The sequence below is a fragment of the Castor canadensis genome, chromosome 5, assembly GCF_047511655.1.
Source record: "Castor canadensis chromosome 5, mCasCan1.hap1v2, whole genome shotgun sequence".
NCBI classification, from domain to species: Eukaryota; Metazoa; Chordata; class Mammalia; order Rodentia; family Castoridae; genus Castor; species Castor canadensis.
In genome coordinates, this window is record NC_133390.1 from 9,742,731 (window position 1) to 9,768,114 (window position 25,384).

A 25,384-nucleotide genomic window follows, 5' to 3' on the forward strand; every position below is an offset into this window, starting at 1 on the left:
TGTCTGTCTCTGCATTGTTAAATCTAGCAGAATCCTGGTCGTGGCCTCTGACATGCACTTCCCACACTCCCTTGAAGCTAGCAGTTCTTATGATTAAGTTCTGCCCAGTAGAGGTGCAAGTGATGACTCCAACTTCCAAGTAATCTTTGAAAAGGAAAAGCATATCCTCCACTTTCCATGTCCCCTTTCCCAGTGGCTGAGACATGGATAGTTGTCGTGCAGCTTTGACCGGGAAAGAACAGTGACTCTCGGATGGCAGAGCAAGAATCTGGGACCTTTCTGGACTACCCACCTGGTCAGAGTTCATAGGAAAGAGAATGCAACTCCACTCATCCTTAAGCCATTTTGGCCTCTGTAAAAGTGGCAGATTCTATATCCTTACTAACACCCCTACCTTACAGAACTGGCCCCAAAGGGGTGACATTCCCAAATTTATCATAAGCACAGTAACACTTCTATATACAACTGTGGTTCTATCTTTCTATGTCCTCCCATAAGCCTACCCACCTTTGATGCATCCCTCACCCAAACACACACCAACGTGCACATCTCAGTCTAGAAGGAACTTACTTCCTGTAGGACTGAGATGGAGGAGAAAAATGTCGCCTTCAGAATATACACCAAGGTAAGGTGTTCAGTTACTCCTGGAAGAAGAGAGGTGCCCCCACCATTCTAAGGAGCTCAGGGAAAGGAGTGGGTGTGGACAGTGGCAACACATGGGACTGAGGTGGCAGGATTTTTGAGGTGAATCTCCCATTTTTGGGGGGGGTTGAACTGTGCCCCCAGAAAGAAATGTTGAGATCTTAACTCCTGGTACCAGTGAATGTGACCTTACTTGGAAACGGGATCCTTTTGGATGATCAAGTATAGTTGAGGTCATTGGAGTGGGCTCTGATCCAATTTGACTGGTGTCCTTCTAAGAAGAGAGAAACTTGGTCACAGACACAGGGAAACGGGATGCCATGGGATGACAGAGGCAGAGGTTGGCGTGGTTCAGATAAAAGCCAAGGGCAACCAAGGATTGATGGCCACCAATAAGAACTGGGGAGAGACCAGGAAAGGGTTTCCTGTGTAGGTTTCAGAGGAAATGAGGCCCTGCCCAGACCTCAACTTCAGACTTCTGGCTTCTAGAGCTGTAAGATGATGCCTGTCTGATGGTCAAGCACCCAACTCAGGATACTCACCAACTAATGCAGGATATGTCACCCTTCTCCAGGGACAGAACGGCTCCTAGTCAACATTCCGCCCCTCGCAGACAGGAGTTGACAGTAGAGGAGAGTGGTACTGAAGGTGCTCTCCTCTGCCTTGAGAAAGTCACAGAGGGCCAGCACTCTGGGGACTTGCCTCCTCTAGCTGCCACCTATACTTCAGGGCCCTCTGTACTGTGACATCATGAAAGCTCACCTGCCTGGGTATTCCTGTAGAGCATGGAGCATTTAAATAAAACATAAATTTTAAAACCTGCACATAATATAAAAGAAAATCAGCAAGTCCATCCTCAAATGGACAAGTTCAACCCACCCCAATTCCAGTCCCTGTTTCATGTAATAAGCTATGACTCGTCTGCCTGTGCTAGAGGCATCTCTGGGGCAGAACCCTGGCCTTTGAGTTACTACAGTCCTTGGTGGGTGATTCTTTGGGTCCCAGAATCCTTTGAGAATCCAATGAAATCTCTGATCCTCACCACCCCCAAATCCACACGAGCACACTATTTTGCCTATGGTCTGTGGGGGATTCATGGGCCTGGAGCCCAGCTTTGGCTGCTGGCATCTCATGGCCTCTGAGTGATCCAGAGCCTGCTTTAGACAGCACATGCTGCCCAGACTGAAGGAAACGAGGTTTGGAGAGGGACCCAGAGCCCTTGTGACTATCAGTGTGCTCTGTGGTGGTATACTGACCTTGATATTCCAGACATCCTGGCAGGGCCTTATCACCAATTCACTTTCTCCCGCTGACATTCCTGTGCCTTTTAAGGCAGAGGAGGTCCCAGCAGCTCTAGTGCTTCCTGCCCTTGAAGGATGGGGACTTGCACTCACTTTCCCTCACTGCAAAGCTCTTATCTTGTCCTCCTTTTCTCCTCCCTAGTTTTAAAGTGAGAGGGAGAAAAGTGAGGGGGAGATGAATTGAGCCACAGATTTTCAAATGCTCATGACCTTATTTTAAAATCTGACTTCACATACACAGAATGCTTGCTGTATGCCAGATACTATTCTCAGGTCTTTACAAACAGAATCTTGATTAATATTTTCCAGGAAATATTTCATGTGTTCATTGGATGGAATGGCAATACTTTTTGCTACACTAATCAGATTTATCTTAAACTAAAGCCTTTTATCATGATCTGCTATCTCTTCTTTTTATGCCAATGTGATACTTTTAGAAGATGGATGATAGTTTTTAGGGGCTCTGATGGGCAGCCCCAGGGGCTTGGGAATAAAGAAAATGTTACTGCTTTATGGATAGTTAAGACTGCCATCAACACACAAAATGTCAGAATGAGGAACAGGGTACATTCGATGCCTGCAGATCAAAACCAAGGGAGTGAGACCACAGAAGAGGGTGTGGGAAACTGTGGAGCCCTCCTCCCTTGTAAGTGTGAGCATTGGGTTGCTGCTCAACTCTTGGCTTTTGCAGCAAGCAGGGAATGCACGCAAAACCTTGATAGACTTCTGGGTTTTGTCAAGGAAGCTGTGAAATCTGACTTTTGGATATTGACATCTAACTTAATCTTTTTTCAATTATGTGAGCCAAACAATATATGACCTTGAGCTGGATTTTGCCTAAAAACCACTGATTAACATCCTCTGCTTTAAAAGAAAAGAATAGCTCTCTGCCATCCCCAGGTCACGCCTGATAGATAGTGTTATGGCTTGGGTGTGGTTTGTCCTCCATGGGTTCATGTGGTGACATCCTCATCCTCATTGTCGTGGTGGGACCTTCAAGAGGTGAGGCCTGGTAGAAGGGGAAAAGACCTACCAAGGGGCACTGCCCTCAGATTAATATAGTTCTCCTGGAACCCCAGTCAGTTCTCACAACGGGGGTTGTTATCAAAGAGCAGGCTGGCCCCTCCCTACTATCTGGCTCTCTGTTTTGTCAAATGATCTCTTCCTCCTTTGTGTACTTCTGCCATGATGCATCCACCAGTGACACAGCCAAGGGGGCCCTCACCAGAGGCTACCCAATCTTGGACTGCTTCTTTTCCATATACATTACTCAACCTCTGGTATTATCTTATAGCAACAGAAAACAGACTAACAATATTGTAAGTACGTTTGTAAATGTCACAGTGTACCCTCAGCACAACAATAATATAATTTTAAAAGGCTTCAACAAAAACAACAATAAAAAAGAAAATAGACTAATAGGAAGAATAACCAGGCTTGGAATGAGAACCCTTCCTAGATATGGTGGCAGGAACAAGCACTTCCCTCAGTGTGGGACCAGGGAACCCTCAGGTCCCGGCCCCGAGATGAAATGCTATATTAGGCTATGCTTACCTGGTCAGGAGATCAGCCTATTCAATGACTGCCACTGTCTGTCAATGTTGGTATGAACATTACAGCTCCGATTTTTCTTTTTCCACCATTGTGACTACTTATTGGAAGTCTGCCCTGGAAAGGTGAATCCACCCTCTAAGCAATTGAGTTAGGCTTCTGAGCCTTCCGATTGGCCCAGCACTGATGTGGACGGGCATGAATTAGGCAACAAGAGCAATGCCACTGTCCCCTCACCTGTCCAGGGTGCCCTGGCCTGACTGGGTGAATGGCTTTAAACTTCTCCAGAACAGACATGCTGTGAGAAACACTCTAGACAGTTAGTTTTGAAGAGCTCCATGGAAGCTGGGCACAGTGGCAACACCTATAATCCTAGCTACTTGGGAGGTGGAGATGGGAGAATTGCGGGTCCAGGACAACCTGGGCAAGCTGTTCATCGGACTCCCATCTCAAACAAAAAAGGCTGGGCATGGGGGAGTGTTCCTGTGATCCCAGCTACATGGGAAGCATAAATAAGAGGACTGAGATTCCGGCCAACCTGGGTGTAAACACAAGACCCTCGTCAGAAAATACCTAAAGCAAAAAGGGCTGGGGGCATGGTTCGAATGGTAGAGCACCTGCCTAACAAGTGCAAGTCTCTGATGCTCTGTGGGGTTCAAGGACATGCTCAAGGTCACTGGAGGAAGTGGGCAGGTCCTCTGCCTCCCAGTTCCATTCCTTGCCCTCCTCCAGCTGCCTCATCATGCCAAGAGCCCTGGGAGTGGGAAGCAGCAACAAGGCCATGCTTGGAGAGGCAATTTCCATTGACCAGAAGAGCCAAGACTTAGCAACCATTGTGGGCGAAGGAAACTGTGGATTTGCTTTTGGTCTAGGCTATATGCTGTCTTAAGTTGATAACGTTCCAGTAATACCAGACAATTTATTCTCAAAAATGACCCTAAATTCTTCTACACTATATATTCAGGTGTCTGCTTGGAGAGATAAAAAGTGATTCAGAGCTGGAACTAGGTCGTTAAAACAAACAGAAGCCAATTAAACCACAAAGAAGCCAAGATTCAAATGACAAGATACGACTTGAGATGCTGCCTTTGCACTTGCCTATGAATTTAGGTCCCCTCAGGACACTATGGTAATTCAATAGTAACCACAACAAAAGTTAGAAATGAGCTGACAGGCCAAGAAATCCCCGAAGTCCTGTGAGTGAAGAATAATGCACTATCTTAACTCCACGTTGACAGGTGACTTCTCTATGGGCACAAGTGAGACATAACTATAAAATCAGATTAGAGGGGCAAAGCAAAGTCTTGTAGAGCCTGAGGACCAAAGCAACGTGCACTGAGAAGGACTGGCAAATTCTTTTAAGTGTGCAGTCATTGAGTAGTACATAAAACAACTCCAAAAGGAGATGTATTTAGAAAAATTAGCCCCTCACATGCATGGGTTCATGTGTCTACCTGAGGTCAGTAAGACAGTAGCCAAGTATCACAGATATTTCCAAAAAACAATGGATTTTGTCTCTTCTACATATGTGTAGGATTTACAAGGACTTCTGAGTGCAGCTTCCCCCTAGTGGTCACTTTGAGAATATGCCCAATGCACGCACACAAACTCTCAGGAGGTTCAACTTCTGTTCAGCCATCAAGTTAGGGGAGACAGGACCCACCGTGCACACTACTATGATGGGGGGAGGAAAGCTTAGCGAGAAAGACGACCTCTCTCAGCGAAGCACCTCTTCTGAGCAGAGACCCTGGAGTCACAGCTCAGAATTCTTGGAAAGCTGCTAGGATCCCCATCTTCCTTCTTTTGTGCCAGAACCTTCTCAGCCTTCTTCCCTTTCTTTATCATTCTTTCTGGTCCTTGGAAAATAATCTCCCATCTAGACCTAAGTTCCTTTCAGTTCCAGGCCTGTGACCACTGGCGCTCTGTACAGAGAAAGGATTTCACACTTGTACAACTCTGGAAGACATGGCAAGTTGTTTTCCTTTCTCACATCTCATTTACCCATGAGTGAAGGGGAGATTCCCACCCTAGGATTCTGGGGATGGCCAAGTATACAACATCCAACACTGGGTGAGGTCCACAGTGATTTGTTAGTCACAGCCCAGAATAGGGGGACACAGCACCCCACATGGCACCATACAGGGCTGTCCTCAGGAGCAGAATGAACAGCAGGGGTGGCAGGAGCAGAGGGGACCCTTCTCTATTTGGCTCAGGCCACCATATGGGCTTGCAAAGCTCTGAACCTACATTGATTTTCTTTCCCTTTGTTCCTCCCATACCTGCTCAAGTGGGTCAGAAGTTCAGTGACCCAGCCTACAAACAGGACTGGCACCTCCCCAGAAGTGAGGAGAAAGGGGTTGCATGAGACGACCTAATGGAGCAACTCCATGTCTTCTGATGGCCATGCTGAAGCCTGAAAGGGGGAGAGAAGAAAGCAGCAGGAGGGTCTTCATCATGCGTGAGCTTCCTGCAGAGGCTCAGCAAGTCTGTCCTCATTCCTCCAAAACTCATACTAAACCATAATCTCCATAGTGACATTTGGATGTAAGACCTTTGGGAGATGACTAGGAATGGATGAGGTTCTGAGCACGGGGTCCTGTGATGGCAATAATGGCTTATCATAAGAGGAAGTGAGCCAGCACAGCTGCTCTGTCTCACCATATGAGGTCTTTCTCATGTTATGATACAGCAGGAAGACCCTCACCAACACCTGCACCTTGACACTGGACTTCACAGCCTCCAGAACCATGACCCAAATAAACATCTATTCTTTATAAATGACCCAATCTGTGGTACTCACTTACAGTAACAGAAAGTGCACTAAGACAGTAAGTTGGGTAATAATATTCTTTTTTGAGGAGGTCCAGTTCAGATGTTCTTATAGAGAGGAGGAATGAGAGAGTTTGCTGCCTGCCTGAGGCTCCTATTTACTCTCCCCACCTCACCCTACTCTGCACCCTCCACCTGCACACTCACCTCCTCCACAGGGCTTCTCTTCTCTTATACTAGACAATTCTCAGGAACGGGTTCCTCTCAGAGAGTTTGAGAGATAAGATGCAATGGATGTGACAGCCAGGAGGCAAACTGGGGCTAAGTGCACATCTGGAAGTCAGGAAGCTCCCGGACACCAGAGATGGGGTCTGGGGTAACTTGGCAATGAACAGCCTAAGGTAGCAGGAAGAATGGAGAAGGCACACACTCTGGGTAATGTGGGAGACCCGGAGAGAAGAGCCAAAGCTTCCAGACTACCTCTTAAACATGGTATTTCTAGGAGAATGAAGTGAGATGTTACATTCATTTCCCAGGACTGCCACAGTGAATAAACCAAACCAGTAGTTTGAAACCACAGAAGTTTATTATCTCAGCCAGAAGTCCAAAATCAAGGTGTTGTCCAGGTCCTGCTCCCTCTAGAGGCTCCAAGGGTAGATCTTTCCTGCCTCTTCCAACTGCTGGTGGTTCCTAACATTCCTTGGCTTGTGGTTCTATCATTCTAACTTCCACTCCATCTCCAGGTGTCCTTTTCTGTCTCTTGTAAAATACTTGTCATTTGACTTAAGATCAACTGTGATCCAGGATCATCTCATCTTGATCCTTACCCACACTATATCTGCAATGAACCCATTTCCAAAGAAGGCCACCTTCTGGGGTTCTAGTTGATATGAATTTGGGGACAAGGTAACACCATAACCCTGCAATAACTGCAGTGATTATATGGCAAGAGCTTAGGACAGTGGCTGACACATAAGTATTAAATACATGGTCAGAGTTATTTGTTCTTATCCAATGAAAGTTGCTACTGTAAACCCAATTGTGGTTTTTCTCAAGTGATGTTGTCACTGAGTATCTCATCTCTGACACAAACATGCCCTATCAGTCGGTCAGCCAGGGTCAAATCAGGAAACTGAAACCCCACTTTTTAAATTCAGTGCTGGGGATGAGACCAGGGCCTTGTGAATGCAGGCATGTGAGCTACCACTGAGCTTCACTCTTCATTGTCACAAAGAAATGAGTAGAAGACTCTGCTGAACAGGAAGAGAACGGGAGAACCTCGCAAAGGACCTGCTGACTGCAAGACGTCATCTGCCACCAGAATAGAAAGAAAAGGTGGGGTCTTGTCACCCTGCCGGCCCTAGAAATCCTTACACAGCTGCCTGAAGCAAGGACAGGAGCTAAAGTGGAAAGCCCAGTCATGTGGGTTTTCCTTAGAAAATAGAGGCTGCCTTCCAAGGCTGCCCTGAACATAAACTATATCAAAACTTTCTCCCTGTTTTACTTTAAAATGTAGCCTTTCTAATATATGAAGAGAAACAAAAAAAGGAAAGAAAAACTCTAAAGTTTTAGCTATTAAAGAAGCTCCCAAGACCTGGCAGGACCCATCCATTTATGAATAGATGGAAGAGGTGACGTCATGCACCCCGAATTAAGAGAAAAGGGGGAAAGAAAGGTGCCATGGCTCAGGCTGCAACATCGAACTGTACAGCCTAACGGTTTAGCATAACAGCACACGATGGATACCGCTGTGAAGACTCAGTGTCTGGTGAGGACCTGCTTCCTGGATCATGGAACATCTCACCCCCCACCCTCACATGGCGGAAGGGCAAGGGAGCTCCCCGGAGTCTCTTCAGAAAGGGCACTGACCCTCTTCAGGAGGCTCTATCTTCAAGACTCCATCACCAAAGGCAACCCCCTCATACCATCTCCTTGGGAGTTAGGATTTCTGCTTGTGGATCTGCAGACACATGCAGTCACATGGCCTTTTCTGGGTTGACTTCTTTCACCTAGCAATATACATTTAAGGTTCTTCCAGGTCTTTTCATAGCTTGAATGCTCATTTCATTTTTTTTTTAGTTAAAAATTTTTTTATTATTATGATGGATGGGGGTGCACTGTGGCAGTTACAAATGTTCTTACAATATATCAAATATATCATACTTGAATTCACCTCCTCCATCATTCTCCTTTATACCCCCCTCCTCCCATTCCTGGAATAGTTCCAACAGGGCTCATTTTTTCCACTTTCATACATGTGTACCCAATATTTGCACCATGTTCACTCTCTTACACCTTTTTCATACATCTTCCCCTCTCCCACTGGTAACCCCCCAGACAGGACCTGTTCTGCCCTCCTGCTCTCCAATTTTGTAAAAGAGAAAAAAAATAACATTTTTGTTTGTTTAAGATCTGAAAAATATTCACTTGCCTGAATGTATCACCATTTACTTATCCACTCACTAACTTAGAAGAACACCTTGGTTACTTTCAAGTTTCTGCAATCATGAACAGCATTGCTTAAACATCCATGTGCAGGTTTTTAAGTGAACATCGTCTCCGTTGGTTAAATACCAAGGAGTGCAATTGCTGGATCATAGAGCAAAGTATTTTTTGAGATCAGCAAACTGTCTTCTAACGTGGCTGTGCCATCTTGTATTCCCACGGAAATGAATGAGAGTTCCTGTTGCTCCATTTCCTTGCTGGCATTTGGTGCTGTCAGCATTTTGGATTTTGGCCATTCTGATAGGTGCGCACCCTGCCACGTGTTTTTGCAAGTGAAGTTTTATTGAGACACAGACACATCCATTCATTCACACACTAAGGCTGCATTCACACTACAAAAGGTAAAGCTGAATCCTTAAAACGGGTATCGTATGGACCAAAAAAATTTTTTTTAATTTGCTATCTGGCCCTTCGTTTAAAAAAAAAAATGTGCTAACCCCTGTTCCTGAGCCACCGTGGAGGTTTTGATTCTGTGGGCAAACGTGGCAAGTTTGGCCCCATGCGGATGCACACACACTTCAGGGCAACGGGTCCACTGGTAATTGTGGTAGGCAGACATAGGGGGGACCTGGCTGCACATTGCCCCACAGTTCTTACCAGAAATTTCGTCCGCTGATAACTATCATGTCTAGAATTATGCACCTTTATTGTTTTATTGCTTTTGTGTATAATTGCTTTGGTATGTGCTTTTATGAAAGCACTTATCTAACCAGGAAAAAAAATGGTGGTACCACAGCATGGCTGTCTCAACAGCGCCCTCTATTGAAAACCCTTGGGCTGTACACCCAGGAAAGAGTCCGGCGACTCTGCGGTCCTGGCCTGGTTGCTATGGCAGATTCTCGCCACAGGGGGGCAGAGCATCAATGGGTACCATCAATGGGTGTCAATGCGTGCACGAATCCAAGAACCAGTGTGACTCGAGTTGCCCCACGGAGAGCGCGTCCAGAAACCGCAGATCGGGTTAGCATCACCCAAGTCTACACCGGCGGTGTGGGCAGCGCGAATTGTTGACTTTCAAAAGGCCTTTTTGGTTCAAGTTGAAGCAACCTGCAGGTGCAGTTAACTTTACCATCTATCATAATTTCCTTACACAAGGGAATATTCCTACACGAAAATGCAAATCGAGCATATAGAGGTGAAGACTAGAGGATCAGAGTTTAAATGTTTGCAAACAAGAATTTCAAACATCGTTGTATAGAAAATGATTCCTGGCAGAGTTAATACGTTCATTGCAAGCTTTTTCAGTACTGGGGTTTGAACTCAGGGCCTCCCCTTGCCAGGCAGGCGCTTTACTACTTGAGCCACACCTCCAGCCCTTTTTGCTTTGGTTATTTCTGAGATAGGGTCTCACGTTCGTGTCCAGGCTAGCCTCGAACCACAATCCTGCTATTTATGCCTCTCATGTAGCTGAGATGACAGTCATGTGCCACCACACCCAGCTACTGGTTGAGGTCTCACTGACATTTTGCCTGTGCTGACCTTGACCTTGAGCTCTGACCCTCCTGATCTTTGCTTCTTGAGTAGCTAAGATGACAGATGTGAGCAACCTCACACCGTGCAAACTCTCTTCTCTTAAAAAAGTGGATTTACTTTTTAATAGATAATAGACATATGGTAAAAATAAATAAATCATTTAGAAGGATACCACCGAGAGGCAATAAAAGGACTCTTATGTCTCCTTTCAGAAATAGTTTATACATATCCAGCTTTTATATACAAGTATATATTCTGAGATACGCTTATTTTTTTTCTACTTAGCAATATTTGAAGATTGTTCTCCATCACTGTACAGACAGATGGCTGCCTCATGTTTTTAATGCCAGCAAAGGAACCAAGAATATGCACTTCCATCCTGCCTTTAACCAGTCCTCTCTCGATGGTCATTTAGGTGGTTTCTCATCTTTGTCTGTTACAAACAAGTAATGAGTCGATGACCAGATCTACACATGTCCTGTAAACACACCCACGCCAAAGTCCCCAAATTCCTAGAAGATGAATGGCGGGTTAGAAGGTATGTGTGCTCTGAATTTAAATGATGTTAATTATCCTTAATAATGATAATAATTGACTTCTATGAGCTGTGGTGGTGAGTCAGACAATATTTTGACTGTAATAACCTGTACAGCGTGCACTGTGGATAGACCCATCTTACAGACTATCTTTCTCATCTACTAGCAGTAAAGCAAAATTTCTCTATGATTTTAATTTGCATTTATAGTATCATGAGGGAGGATGAGTACATTTTGTCTGCTTAAATGACATTTGTATTTTCTTTTCTGTGACGAGGTCTTCATGTCCTTCAACTATCTTCCTGTTGAGTTGTGGTCTATTTCCTAATGTTAACAGCCTTTTGGGTAGTAAGAAATTTGACAGTTCATCAAGTATGTTATCAGTACGTCCTTTCAGCTTATCATTGTTCTTTTGACTCTATTAATAGTATTTTGGTTTTCCATAAAGCAAATTTTTTAGATAGTTGAATTTTTCAATTTTTTTTTGTTTTGTTTTCTGATTTTTGTAAGTTAGACTTGCAAAGGTAACCACAATCTAGGACGATAAAAATAAACCCTCCATATTTGTTCTAGTTCTTTCGTGGCTTTTATTATATATGCATGTTTGTTCTATCACGTCTGTATTTCCACCTGGAATTTATTTTGGTGTCAGTGGAGATCCAATTTTACTCTTTCCCAGACATCTACTTGTTTGTCCTATCCATCTTTTCTTCACTGATTTGAAACACCCTTTATTTTATATGATTTTCCTAAATCTTTTCTTTTCTTCTGGTGGTACAAGGGTTTGAACTCAGGGCCTCACTCTTGCCAGGCAGGCTTTCTACCACTTGAGCCTCTTCACCAGCCTTCCTAAATGTTTTTGAGTCAATTTCTGGACCTTATTCTGTACCATTGATCTGTCTGTCCATTATATGCCATGATCAGGTACTTTAATTACTGTGGTTTTACAATATGCAGCAATATTTTCTTTCATTACCACTTGCCTGGAATTTCCTTGGCTATTCTTGTATGTTCAATTTCCCCTATAAAACTTAGCATCCACTTATCTATCCTAATTTGAATGAGGTAAGGCTCTCAAACTCTTCATTTAAATAAGAACTCTAACAATTTGTGTACCTGTGCCTCCCTTGAGGAAAAGAAGGAAACTAAACCAAGTTCAGGAAGAGGAATTTATTTAAATATTTCTGCCAGGCCCGCTGGTCTGGACTGCAGCCCGGGGAAGTTATACCTTTCCCAGGCCAAGCAGCTACCTCTGAGATCCAGGTGATAAACTAACTCCTCAGTCAGAAGGACAATGGCAGGGACAGGTGCTCATGACACGGGGCTATCTGTTCTTCTCTGTAGCTGCAGGCGGAGAAGGGATATTTTCTCCTTTTGATTTTGCTGCAGTTTTGCTGTGATTTTTCAAGCCTAAGAGCTCGAACCCTGTTTGCGGGCACTGAGAGAGAGAGAGAGAGAGACAGAGAGAGAGAGAGAGAGAGAGAGAGAGACAGACAGACAGACAGACAGAGAGAAGTGAGCCTGAGAAGAGGGAAATATATCACCGGAAAGAAAAAAGAAAAGTAAGGTCATTAACAAATGGAACTTGGGTTCAGAGTGTTTGGCATTCAGAAATCAGAACAACACAACAACATAGAGCACCTTGCCTAGCAAGCATGAGGTCCTGAGTTCAAACCCCAGTACCATAAAAAAAAAATCCTCAACAAAATAAATAAAGCCTGTGTTGGAGTTTTCATTGGGATCATACTCAACTTATAGATTAGTTTGGGGAGAACTGTCATCTTATGCAAATGAGTCTCTCTGTCCAAGAATAGGAAACAGATTTGTATTTAGTTAAATCTTCCTTTCTGTCCCTGTGTGTTTTGGATTTTCTTTGTATGAGTGAAGTCCATTTGTGGAGCTCTTGGGTGTTTTATCTTTTGTGTTCCCATTATAAATAGAATCTTATCTCCATTATATTTAGAGAGTTATTGCTGTTAATTTAGATTCTTGATATTCATTTTTTTAAAAAAAAATTCAGTTTGTTTGAGCTTACTGAGTTATCCTACTGTGGATCACATTTTTGTAACTGATGCTTTCAACGTTTCAATTATAAAGTCTTCCCTTATTCTTGTCTAGCTGGATCAGATAATTCCTCAGTCAACATTAGGTGACAGTGGACAATGGTGTCTTGTTCTGGGCTATTTTGGGGTGCTGTGATGTTCCCTATGAAACATAAGCTTGGTTTCTGACTGGTGATAAATTTAACTTAACATGTTAGGGAAGTATCTATGTTCATGTTTATCAAAATTTTTTAAAATCAATGTGGAATTGTAAGTTAACTAATATCTATTTATCATCAATGAAGAGACACATATGTTACTGACATACACTTCTGCAGTAAATCACAAGACAGGAGTGGATTTCTGAATGCTGTAATTCTAAATGCACTGTAGGATCTACAGGCTACTAGTAGCCATAAGTATCCATAAGAGACGCTGCTGACCTGTGGTTTCCTTGTGTTGTTGTGACTGTATCCATTGTCATCAGAGAGTAACTTGGAAGGTCTTTTTCTTTCTGTATGCTTCCTAGTGTTCAAAACCCTAGTGTTCCCCAACCCAGAAGTCCAGTAGAACTCACTTCTGAAACTGTCAGATCCAGGTGATTCTCCAGGTGGGCGAATTTTTTAAACAACATTTTCTGATTTTTAAAATCTATTGGGGGATGACTTTTAGTCATTTACATTTTCCTAGAAAACCATTCATGGGGTCAAGACACTGGACTCTCCATTGCATTGAGCAGAGGACGTGAGGAATCAAATCATGAATTTGACTCTCATCATTTCTGTGGCTGTTCCACTCACATTTCTTAATTTTGTATGTTTGTTCTTTCTCCTTTCTTTCTTTATTAGTTTCCTGGTTTCTAAATTCTATTCTTACAATTTGCAATTATTTTTTAAACAACTTTTTTTTAGATTTAGCTTTGTTATTCTTTTCCTAAACATCTGGAGTTTATGCTTAATTTACAATTTTAAAGGAGCTTTATTGGCATACAATTAGAACATTACTAGTTTTAGCTTTTACATTTAGACCAATGATCCATCTGGAACAATATATGGTGTGAGGTAGACACTCAATTTTCTTTTCCTTCCTCCCTCTTTCTTCCTTCCTTCCCTTCCCTCCCCTCCCTCTTTTGTTTCTTCCTCCTCCCTCCTCCCTCCTTTTCTTTCCTTCCTTCCTTCCTTCCTTTCTTCCTCTCTCCCTCCCTTCCTTCCTTCTTTCTTTGCTTCCCTTCTTTCTTTGTATAAGTCAAGTTCATTTGTGGAGCTTCTTTCCTTCCTTCCCTTTCCCCTCCCTCCCTCCTTCCCTCTTTCTTTCTTTCTTTTTTGCATATAAATAGCCAATTTTTTAGCAATATTTGTTGAAAAGACTCCTTTCCTGATTTTCCTTACAGAAAAATTATTTTATCTATTGTTAACATTTTTCTTATTTATTAATGTTAGCTTCTTTACATAGGCTCAGTTATGTATTGTTTAAATTAATTATTAATGTTTAATTTAATTACTATTTTCTAGATAACATTTTACATTTAATTTTATTTTGAGCCAATAACTTTTTAAGTTCTAATTTCCAGACAGCAAGTTTAAAATTTTAAATGTTGAAAATGAAATTTTATTTTTAAGTGGGAATGGAGGATATGGCTGCTTTTGGACTGACCTCAGAGCCTTGCACTTACTAGGCAGATGCTCTACCACTTGAGCCATGACCCAGTCCAAATATTTCTTCTTTTTAAAAATGGTCTGAGGTGTCATTTACAGTCAATTGTACGATACTCTGTGTGAACATTCTATGGCTTTTAAAAGTAAAGCATAGTTTATATTTTGAGAGGATAGAATTCAATATATATTAAACAGAATCCACCTTATTAACTACATCAATTTCCATTTTGGTTTCCATACCTTCATTTACAAATTTCGTGTATTTATTCTATCGTGCACTGAGTGGCAAATTAACATTACCTGCTTCGAAGTGGTTCCAAATGGTTCTCTTATTTCCTGTTATGCTGCTTTATGAGTTCTGATCCTCGGTTATCTGATGCGCAGATCGTCATGCTGTGAAATGATCAAGGCATTTTAGAAGTCCCTCCTTTTATCTTATGTGATGCTTCCTGCACTGAATCCAATACAAATGGTCGGGGCATGGAGACTCTGCCTTCTTTATATTTGAGTTCGTTTTATGTATCTCTGCCCCTTCTTTTCATTTCAATATCAATGATGATTAACTGATTTACATTAGTTAGTAATTGAAAAATGACTTAGAATCTGCCTGGCATATGGCAATGGAATGTTTGCTAAAAATAAAAAGATTAATAAAGCCCTTTTGTATCTCTTGTATACAGAGTATACTTGGCTTTTGTCTGTGATTGGTTTTCCCTCATTTACAATATATGGAAAGGACAGATATACTTAGTCTTTTTATCATCTGGTTTTATAACATACTTTTGTTTTAATTTTTTCTCTTTTTCTTGCATGTTTACTCCTTCTGACAATCCATGTCTTTGAGTGTTTCTTGTATTGAGCTAAAAGTCACATGGCATAAGATTAGCATTTGCAAAGTGCGCAGTTCAGAGGCAGATAGTGCCAGACAGTATTGCACAGCCATCATCTCTGTCTAGTTCCAAAACATTTTTCTCATGCTCACAGGACACTCAACTCCACACCTGCTATGTACTTACTGTGCACGCCTCTTTCCCTGGCAAACACTAGTCTGCTTTTCTGTTTCTGTGGATTTACCTATTCTTGGCTCTCACATACATGGAATTGTATCATGTGTGGCCTTCAGTGGCTGGCTTAGGTCACTTAGTGTGTTTTCAAGGTCCATTAATGTTCTAGCATATATCGGTACTTCATTCCTTTTCATGGCTAAATAACCTTCCATTCTATAGATTTAACACATTTTATTTATCTTTTTATATACTAATGGACCCTCGAGCCAGTTCTTGCCTGTGAACATTCATGTACAGTGTTTGCTTGAACAGCTGTCCTCCCTCTGCTCCTCCCCTGGGCTGAGGCCAAGGAAAAAACAGAACAGCCTGTGTGACCATCCTGTGGTGTGTTCTGTAGCAGGTGAGTAGTGAGCGCTCAGCCCTTCTCTGCAGGCTGTGTCCTCACAGCCCTCAAGTCTCTGAAGACCTGCCCAGCATCCCCTGCCCACTGAGCAAAGCCAGTGCTCATCAGAGGCCCCAGGTGGCAGCCAGGCCAAGGAAGCTAGATCACCCGCCCTGCCCATGCTGCACAAAACCCCTGGGAGTCATGGTCAACTGGCAAACCCTTAACAGGGAGAAATACATAGAAGGTCCAGGAAAGTAGGTAACGGAAGTAGTTTTAAGGGGGTGAAGAAGTGAAGTGTGACCACATTTACTCCTCCTCCCCTGTGACTTTGTAAGGTCATTCAGGTTGTCCCAATTTATCGAGGGACAAAGTGACTTAGCCACAGTTCCACAACAGTTAAGTGTTGACTGCCACGTGTGTCTCCCAGTGCTAAAGGCCCTGGGATTCCCTCCACACCCTGCTGGAGAGGAGTGTGACACAGTGAAGTTAAAAGTGACATGTAAGTTAAAGATCTTCAAACTATGCAAAAAACGTTTTTTAAGATCCTCTGGAAGGTTGTGCCCCCAGTGGAGATGGAAACATCTGGAACCCAAGTCCTTCACTTTTAGAGTCCTTTTCCCAGAGACGCAGGGAGGGAAGAAGCTCAGTTGTGACCCACCTAGCCCATCACCATCCTCAAAGCCCTATTGCACTTTGTGAAACCTGGCTGGTGGGGTCCGACTCTCCAGAACATTCTCCTGAGAAGGACCCCCAGTGTGGATATGAGCATTTATTCACTGACATTTTTTAAATGACTGTTCTGACATCCGGAAATGCAAATGCACTTGTTTTTCTTCTCTTCAATTTTTTTTTTTTTTTGAGAGTCAAGTTCATATTGTTGTCACCTTTGCTCCAATTTGGACTTCTGTGCAGGCCAGCTCTTCCACGGACAAACAAAATATCTGGCCCTCTGGGAGAATTAGGTCTCTAATATGGAAGGTACCAGAGGCTAGGGGGATTCTTTCTCCCAGAACTGTGGCTCAGACAAGTATTTCCAGGGTGAGTGGTTTGCTTGACTGTGTTTAGGCCTGTGTTTGTCTAGACTGAGCCGGAGGCCTTGGGAGGCATACCCAAAGCAGAAGAAAATTCTTGCCCTCCTGGGGGTACAGGCTGTTCCTCCATGCTGTTATGTAAGCATTCAGGAACAAGAAATAGTTGGTATCATCCATGCTACTCACACCGTCCCTGCTGTGATTGTGATCTTGACTACTCTCTGTCCCCAGGGACAGGACGCTCTTCATAGATGGTACCATGTGGCCATAGCCAGAACTGAACATAGAATCATGTTTAAAAATAGCATTTGTATTTTTCTAGATATACCTTAAGCTTTGTTCCCCACTGCCCATCAAGGGGTTTAGCATAAATGCATAAAAAATACACATAGCAGCCAGGTGCCTGTGGCTCACGCCTGTAATCCTGGCTATTTGTTTGTCTGAGGTTTTGGTTTGAGGCCAGTTTAGGCAAATAGTTCACAAGACCCAATCTCCAAAATAACCAGAGCAAAATGGGCTGGAGATGTGGTTCAAGTAGTTAAGCATCTGCTTTTGGAATGCTTGTTTTGCAAGCGGGAAGCCCTGAGTTCAAACCCCACTCCCACACACACAAAAAAAAATACGTATAGCATAAGTGGACGGTTCTGTGAACTGTCCCAAACTGAACAAACCCATGTACAGCCATGACCGGCACCCATAGTCCCCCTCTCCTTTTCACCTCCCCTGAAGGGTATTCTTGACTTTTAAGATTATAGGTCAATTTTGGCCTGGCCAACAGGCAAGTTTTAAGATCACAGACATACCTCAGTAGGCACACTTTATGATTTAACCTGCAGGGCAAGTGATTGGGAGAATCCATGATACAGAACTAAGTCTGGCTCGAAGGTGACACTCAGGGTGTAGAAGGAGAATGACTGGTGTCAGACAACTCTGGAATCAATGGGCTCTATGACACTAGGCCTGTCACAGCCTTGGGTCTGAGTATTCCCCTCTTTAAATGGGGTATTAGTTCTGCCTCACAAGAGTCTAGAGGTGGAAACCAGACAGCCAGGAAAGCACTTGACACAGAACAATTCCTTAATGCTAGCAGCCCCTCTACCATGTAGGCCACACTGGACTTTCCATGGAGCATAATGGTCGCTCAACCAAAGACCATCTTTCCTGATGTCTCCCTCACTTTTCTGGAACTTACTATTCTCCCATCCCATGCCGAATCCTCTTGAAATGAATCCCCAAACTCAAGACTTCACAAGTGATAGACACCCCCAAACCTTCATGTCTTGCCTGCCAGGTGCCCGGATGTGTTTTCCCTCCCCTGGAGCAATCTATGGATTCAGACACCTCTCCATGGAGTGGTCCTTCTGGTCCTTCCACACAGCAGCCCCAGGCATCCTTCCTGCTGAGTCTCCTCCTCCTTCACTCGCAGATGAGGAAACTGCAACTGACTACACGACACGAATCTGCATTTCATCATCCAGGCTCAAAGGCCTCTGTCTCTTCATTTCACAAGCAGGTTGCATCAGAAAACCCTGAACCTAGGCAAAGCAGAAATGCCACAGTCCATTCCAGAGCTAGAGCCAGCAGGAACTTAAATTAAACCTTAGCTAAGACTCAGATCTTGCTTGGTATGGTTTGGACATGAAGTCTGGTCCCCAGCTGGTGGTGCTATTGAGAGGTGACTGGATCACAAGGGTGCTAATTTCATCAATGGATTCATCCACTGACACGTTCATCCTGAATGGGCTGTGAGAAGGTGGGGCCTCCTTGGAGGGTAAGCCACTGGCAGTGTGACTTCTTGTCCCTGGACCCTTCCTTTCGTCTCTCCCTGCTTCCTGGCTGCCATGAGGTGAGTGGCTCTGCTCCACCATGTGCTCTCCACCATGGTGTTAGCTTCATCGCAGTCCCAAAGCAATGGGGCCAAATGACCACAGACTGAAGCCTCTGAAACCATGAGCCAAAATAAATCTCCCCCCCTTTGCTTTTTTCAGGTATTTTGTCACAGCAATGAAAAGCTAACACGTCATTAATGGGTGAATCTGGTATTGAAGAGCACACAGTTAAAATTTTTTGCTGTACAAAGAATATACAGTGAGAATTCTCCTGTTCCTCCCTTCCAACCACCTAGTTCTCTCCTCTTTAATTTCTTGAACCTTTTTCTAATGGCTTTTTCAATGTCTCTACAAACAAAATCAGGAATATATGATTTTCTCTCCATGCTTTACATGGGTCCTCTCCTTTTAGTCTTGTTTCTTCATTTAACAATCTTCCCCATCCTTTCTCATGGCTGCATTATAGTCTGTTGTAGAGATATAATATAACTTTTAACAGCTCTATTGAAATATAATTCACGTATCATAAAATTCTCCCTTTTAAAGTATACATTCAATGACTTTTAATGTAATTAGAGTTTTACAATTTTAGATGTTTCATTACCCCCAGAAGAAATCCTATACCCTTAGTAATCACCCCCCATTCTTCCCACCCTAGGCACCACTAATCTTTTTTCTATCTTTATAGATTTGCCTGGCTCTGATATTTCACATACATAGAATTATATATCACATGGTCTTTTGTGCCTGGCTTCCTTTAACTAAGCATGTTTTCAAGGTTCATCTTGGTTGTAGCATGTGTTAGAACTTCATTCTTTTTCACTGCAAAATAATATTCCATTGTATGTGTATCCCATATTTTATTTATCCATTCATTAGTCATTTGATGGACATTTGTACTGTTTGCATTTTTGGCTATTGTAAATAGTACTACTGTTAAAGTTTGTGTTCATGTTTCTGGGCTTATGTTTTCATTCCTCTTAGATAAACACCAAGGAATGGAATTGCTGAATCTGTGGCCTATTTTATAATATATTTAATCAGACCCATTGATAAAAATTTAATCAAATTACATCTTAAAAACTAACAACCCTCGCAACTGTAGTAGGGCTTGACTCCAAAATGAGGATTCAGGGGAAAAGGGGGCTGGGACCCAGACTGCACTATGCACCTGCCTGTCTTTTGTCTTTACCTCCCCACCCCTGTTCTGGGGAGCTTTTCCTTCAGACTCCTCTTCTCCTACTTTCTAGCCAAGTCTACTTGATTCCAACGTGGTCTGTGAATCTGGGGTCTGGGAAGAGGAGAGTCAGGCCTCACGCCTGGCCCCTGAGCCCACGGACCACATGGCGAACTTCCAGGTCGTCCTCCCCACCCCCACAACACACTGTCTGCTCCCTCCCACTGGGTGTCCTCATGCAGGAGAGGACATCCAGGAGAACATCAGTGACTCTTGGCCATGGAGTTTCCTGGTCCTCTGGCGATGGGCCTCTGCCACACCTGGCCATTGCCACACCTCGGCAGGTGCACAGCGGAGTGATGCAGGAGTCGTGCAGACATCGGGCTGGGGAGCCAGTTGCAGGAGAGGTTACTGCCACTACAGGCCACAAAGGCCCCCAGAGGACTGCAGATTCCCTAGGACTGGCATTTAAAAACAAAATTCTTTTGATGTAGACTTTATAACAAGTTGAAGCCAAGAAGTGATTTTTGCTCTGAGCCAATACAAGACAGTTGGACTGGGAACATTTGATGAATAAAGAGAGAGCAAATCCACCCAGGGGGCTGTCTGCTGAGCTTCTGCCTGGGGTTCCTGGGGTGTCGTGTTTCTCCTCTCGGGACCTGTGTGCAGCCCAGTGCAGAGGCACTGAGGTCGCTGCCAGAAGGAGCTCTCTGGTCATCTCCCCTTCCATGGCAGCTGCTTGAACTTGCCTCCGGAGAGTCAAGGACACAACCAGCTCAGCAAATGTGAGTATTCTGCTATAATGCAAGGGTGTGCGGCTCTAGAATTTACCTATTGTTTCACTCATTAAATTACAAGTGCAAAACACAGGATGTGTTCAGCCATGAAGATACGGTGTAGCTGACTGACCTCTAAAAGAGAAAGGTGAAGTTCACTGTGTCCCAATAATGAGTATGATAATTTATCCCATGTGGAAAAAGGGTCTGATTGAAAAACAATCAAATGTTCTCTAGCTCTTAGTTGGGAATATTTTATTCTGTGTTTAAATATATCATATTATTCCATAACAATTTCCAAAAAGTTCTATGAGTTTATATGCGTGTTCTAAGTTTAAATAAGTTCTTTCATCCTAATTAAAATGTACTCTAGGTAAATTGTTGGGTTCATTTGATATTAAAAAAAAACAAGTATAGGATTTCTCTCCTTCCTTAGTTTAAGGTCTTGAACCATTCCAGACTGTTATAAAATACATAATTGTGGATCACTTCTTATGGGTGACTAATTTTATGTAATTAAATCTGCTCATTTATCCTGGGCTTTTCACATGTGTTTAGAGAGTTATCTTTAAATAATTTCTCCCTTCATTAGTATTAATATTAATTAATATTCTTTTTAATATTTAAGACCTAAAACTAATAATATTATTTATTCATTCAATCTGACAGTTAGCTGTCATAAAAAATAATAACCTCCTTGAGTCTTGCATTAGAAAAGTGAATGAGCGACAGACAAATATCAATTAGGAAGCATTTATGCAGCACCTCTGGTCTCCCCAGCAGGCTGACACTAACCTCTGGCATGTCTGAATCCACCTGTGGTCACGCAGAGAGAGAAGCGGGCTTTGAGTGGTAAGGCTCATGGGGAGAAGTCTCTGAGGATCAGTCTCTATTTCCCTGGTTTTCGTTGTTCCAATGTCTTCCCTGGCTCCCCCAGCAGAAAGCACAGTTTTTTAATTAAACAGCAATTAAGATCTTAATCTCCTGGTCTGACGAGGGCACTGAGTGTCTTTGCCCAGGGGCGCCTGCTTCACCAAGGACACCAGAAAAGTGCCAATTTGTGCTCTTTCCTTTTAAAATTAGTTTATTTTTGTACACTTTGTACCATGTACACTTATTTTCAAAAAGAAACTCCCCAGCGCAACGCAGGTGCCAGTGCCTGGGTGAAGTTCTGCCAGGGATATTCTGCTCTGCTATGGTTTGGATAAGTATCCCCCACAGGCCGTGTGTTCAAAGCTTGGTCGCCAGCCCGTGATGCGGTTGGAAGGTGGTAGAACCTTTAGGAGGTGGAGCCTAGTGGAAGGACATCAGGTTGGAGGCATGACCTTGAAGGGATATGGGGACCCCAGCCGGCCCCCTTGCCTTCCTGGCCACCAGGAAGTGGGCAGCTGCCTCCACCACATGCTCCCACTGGGATGCAGTGCCCTGCCACAGGCCCAAAAGCAGGGGGGCCAAGCAACCATGATCAAAACCTCGGAAACTGAGATCCAAATTACACCATTCATCTTTATAAGTTGATTGATCTCAGGTATTTGTTACAGAAAAGGAAAACTATGCATATGTAAACAACAGGCAAATAAAATATACCTCCCCATTTTTACACATTTGATTGCATACTATATAATTGTTTATTTTTTTGCTTATTAATATTTAAGACCTAAAATTTTCCTTTTAATGAGTGAATAATGTTCCACTGCTTGGAAGTTCTAAAATGTATTTAACCACCTTCCAGTTGATATGATTCAAAAAAAAAAAAAACCAGCCTGTACGTGTTCAGCGTTTCTTTCCAAATATTTTCAGTGTGTGGCTGGTTGAATCCACAGATGCAGGATCCATGGATACAGAGGACTGATGCTTGTGCATAACGATGTGTTCTGAGCATCTTTAGTACAAACTGCTAGGGGTGGAGCGACTAGGTCAAAGGTAAGTGCGTTTGTAGTATCAGCAGATCCTGTACCTGTGTCTCCCACGTCACTCTGCATTTACCCTGGACCTGTGATGGAAAGGCCTCATTACCTGCACATGTCTCCACAGAGTGAAGTTTGCAAATTCAGTTTACAGACCTGATTGGTAACAAATGCTATCTCCGTTTTAATTTCCATTTTCTTTATAACACTGATACCGAAGGTTTGGTTTTGTTTTTCACATTAAAGTTCCCCCCCATGGACTATTTGTCCTTAAACTTTGCACAGTTGTTCCTTACTGACCTTTAGATTTTTCTTACAGAACTGAAGGCCATTAAGAAGAAGGCCATTAATTGCACTATTTCTCCAGTTTGTCATTTGTCTGCTGACTTTATAGTATGCAATAACAAACTTTTAATGTAGTCGAATTAATTTTTTCTTCTGGATTTTTGTGCTCTGCTTAGAAAGGATCTCCTTTTTGAAGATGAAAGGAAAGGAAATATCAGCCATGTTTTTTTCTAATACTTGGAATTGTTTCACATTTTATGTTAAAATCTTTTCATTATATGGACTGTTTGGGGACCTACAGTGAGAGACGTGGCCCCAAAGCTCTCTTGTTGCAGTGGCACTTGGTGGATAATTCTTTTTTTTTTTTACTATTGATTGGAAATATTCTTTTGTTATTTACCAATCCTCAACCATAGATGGTGTGTTCGCTCCAGTCCATTGGTCATCATCACACTGATATGGCTATCATAGTTTTTCAGGGAGACTTTGAAGGGAGTGTTGTGACTGATTCTTATTCAGGAGGCAGAGACCAGAATGATCTCGGTACTAAGCCAGGGAGGCAAATCATTCCTGAGACCCTATCTCAAAAGTGCCCAACACAAAAATGGGCTGGTGGAGTGCCTCAAGTGGTAGAGTGCCTGCCTAGTAAGTGTGAGACACTGGGTACGAACTCCAGTGCTGCCAAAATAAAAAAAAAAGAAAAGAAAAGAATAGTTTGTCTATTTCACAATAAAAACTTACTAGTAAGTTTAGCGCAACTGTTGGTTATATAGATTGTTTTGGTGACATATTGATGTTGCATCTCCTAATCAAAAACTAGGTGTTTCAAATTTTTGGTTTGTAAAAATATATTGAATGTGTTTGGGGGCCCTGCTCATTCTATAAATAAAGCCTCTTTGTTCATTCCAGGTTTTCACTTTTTCACTGTTTTTTCATTTGGAGCCCACATTCTTTGGCATAGCCAAGCAGTCCTTAGCCCATGATACTTCATTTCACCTGGATTTCTCTGTTTTCAGTGATCACGTGGACACCCCAGGGAGCCTCCAACCAGATCCAGGTCAGCTGTGTTTTGAGTGGCCCCATGGATGGGCTGAATGGCACCAACTCCACCAGGGCCCTACGACTGCCGGACGGGACAAGTGATGCCTGGTACATCCTCACCATCATTGGCATCTATGGAGTGATTTTCCTTTTCCGGTTGGCCAGCAATATCCTCGGGAAGAATGATAAGGCCCTGGAAGATGTTTATTTGTCAACTTTGACCTCTGAACTCAAAAGGAAAGGGCTCCAGAGCAAGGTGGACAAATGGTCTTCACTGACCATTAGCAACCCTGCTGTCCTGCAGTCCAGCCAGGCCAGCCTAGAGCCAGAGAGTGAAAACACGACTCAGGGGATCCCTTAAAGTCTAGGCCAGAAAATGTCCACAGGAAGCCCCAACATTTTTTGCAGGAGGAGCAGCTTTGAGCTTACCTGGAACCTTGAGAGATCAGTTGAGCCCCTGCATGGGGCTGGGGGAGCATAGGTGAGCAGTGGGTTCTTCTGGCTGATAGGGTGTGACCGAAAGCCAGCAGCCTACATCCTTCTCAGGCTTTCTGGTGCTTTGAGAAGAGATAGGTGGGCAGCAAAAGACATACTGGCCCTCATTAGCAAAGCCTGTCTGTGCTCAGGGAAGGGTATGGGACATCCAGTGCTTGCAGAGAAATGCAGGAGGTGGCTTCTTGTCATGGAAAGGAGGCTGAATTTGGAGTCAAACATTGTGGGTTAAAATTCAACTTCTAAGGGGGGTCACATAAATTTTGAGTGGCTAGTTTCTCACCTGGAGCATGTGGGAATTGAGCTAGATGGTCCCAAAGGGCTGTTTCATTTTAAAGACTCTGACTCCATTGAATTTTGAGTCTAAGTTATTCAGATCAGAAGTTAGGAATTCTTTATTTTCACTGAAAGTGTGGGATGCATTGAAAACAGAATTCATTTTGAACTCAGAACCATGCTCTAGTCTGGGCTTGATTATCTGTGCACAAAACACTTCACTTCTCTGAAACTCAGTCTACAGATAACATGAGGTCAATTATGTCAGACCTGCCAGCCTTACCAAATGGATAAGACCTAAGGAGATGCGTTTTGAAAAGCAAAATAAATATATAAATACTGCATAAGCCTTGGTGTGGTGGTGATGGTAACTGGTGGTGTTCATAGTGATGGTTGATACTGACTGCGGTAGTGGATAATGTTGATGGTGGTCATGTTTGTTGTTGATGGTGGTTGGTGGTCATGGTTGGTGTTGATGGTGGTTGTGAATGATGTTGGTGTGGTGATGGATGATGGCGGTGGTGGTGGATTTGATGGCAGTGGTTGTGGATGTTGGTGGCAGTGGTGACTGTTTGACAGTGGTGGTGGGTGATGTTAATGGCGGTGGTTGATGTTGATGGTCGGGGGGAAGTGATGCTGTTGTGGAACAGGAAATGACTAGTCCCTTGACAATCAGTCTTTAAGCCATGGCCGTGCTGCTTGGC

General features: G+C 43.3%; 1 protein-coding gene and 1 long non-coding RNA gene across 3 annotated transcripts; one reads left to right on the forward strand and one right to left on the reverse strand.

Annotated features, from left to right (window-relative positions):
- Positions 1-21: 21 nt before the first annotated feature.
- On the forward strand, positions 22-25,017 carry Smim34 (small integral membrane protein 34). Of its 2 annotated transcripts, XM_074072732.1 has the most exons (5): positions 22-625; positions 10,527-10,779; positions 15,794-15,881; positions 18,189-20,688; positions 23,888-25,017. In XM_074072732.1, the coding sequence occupies exon 5, from the start codon at positions 23,953-23,955 to the stop codon at positions 24,271-24,273; it is 321 nt and encodes a 106-aa protein (XP_073928833.1). In that variant the 5' UTR covers positions 22-625; positions 10,527-10,779; positions 15,794-15,881; positions 18,189-20,688; positions 23,888-23,952; the 3' UTR covers positions 24,274-25,017. The 2 variants fall into 2 exon arrangements, with proteins under 2 accessions (XP_073928833.1, XP_073928834.1); XM_074072733.1 differs by lacking the exons at positions 22-625; positions 10,527-10,779; positions 15,794-15,881; positions 18,189-20,688 and adding an exon at positions 20,762-21,531.
- Positions 11,617-21,620, reverse strand: LOC141423196 (uncharacterized). The gene is made up of 3 exons (XR_012447869.1): positions 21,475-21,620; positions 14,775-14,867; positions 11,617-12,298 (listed from the first exon to the last, which is right to left on the reverse strand). It is a non-coding gene; the product is annotated as an uncharacterized lncRNA (long non-coding RNA).
- Positions 25,018-25,384: the final 367 nt, after the last annotated feature.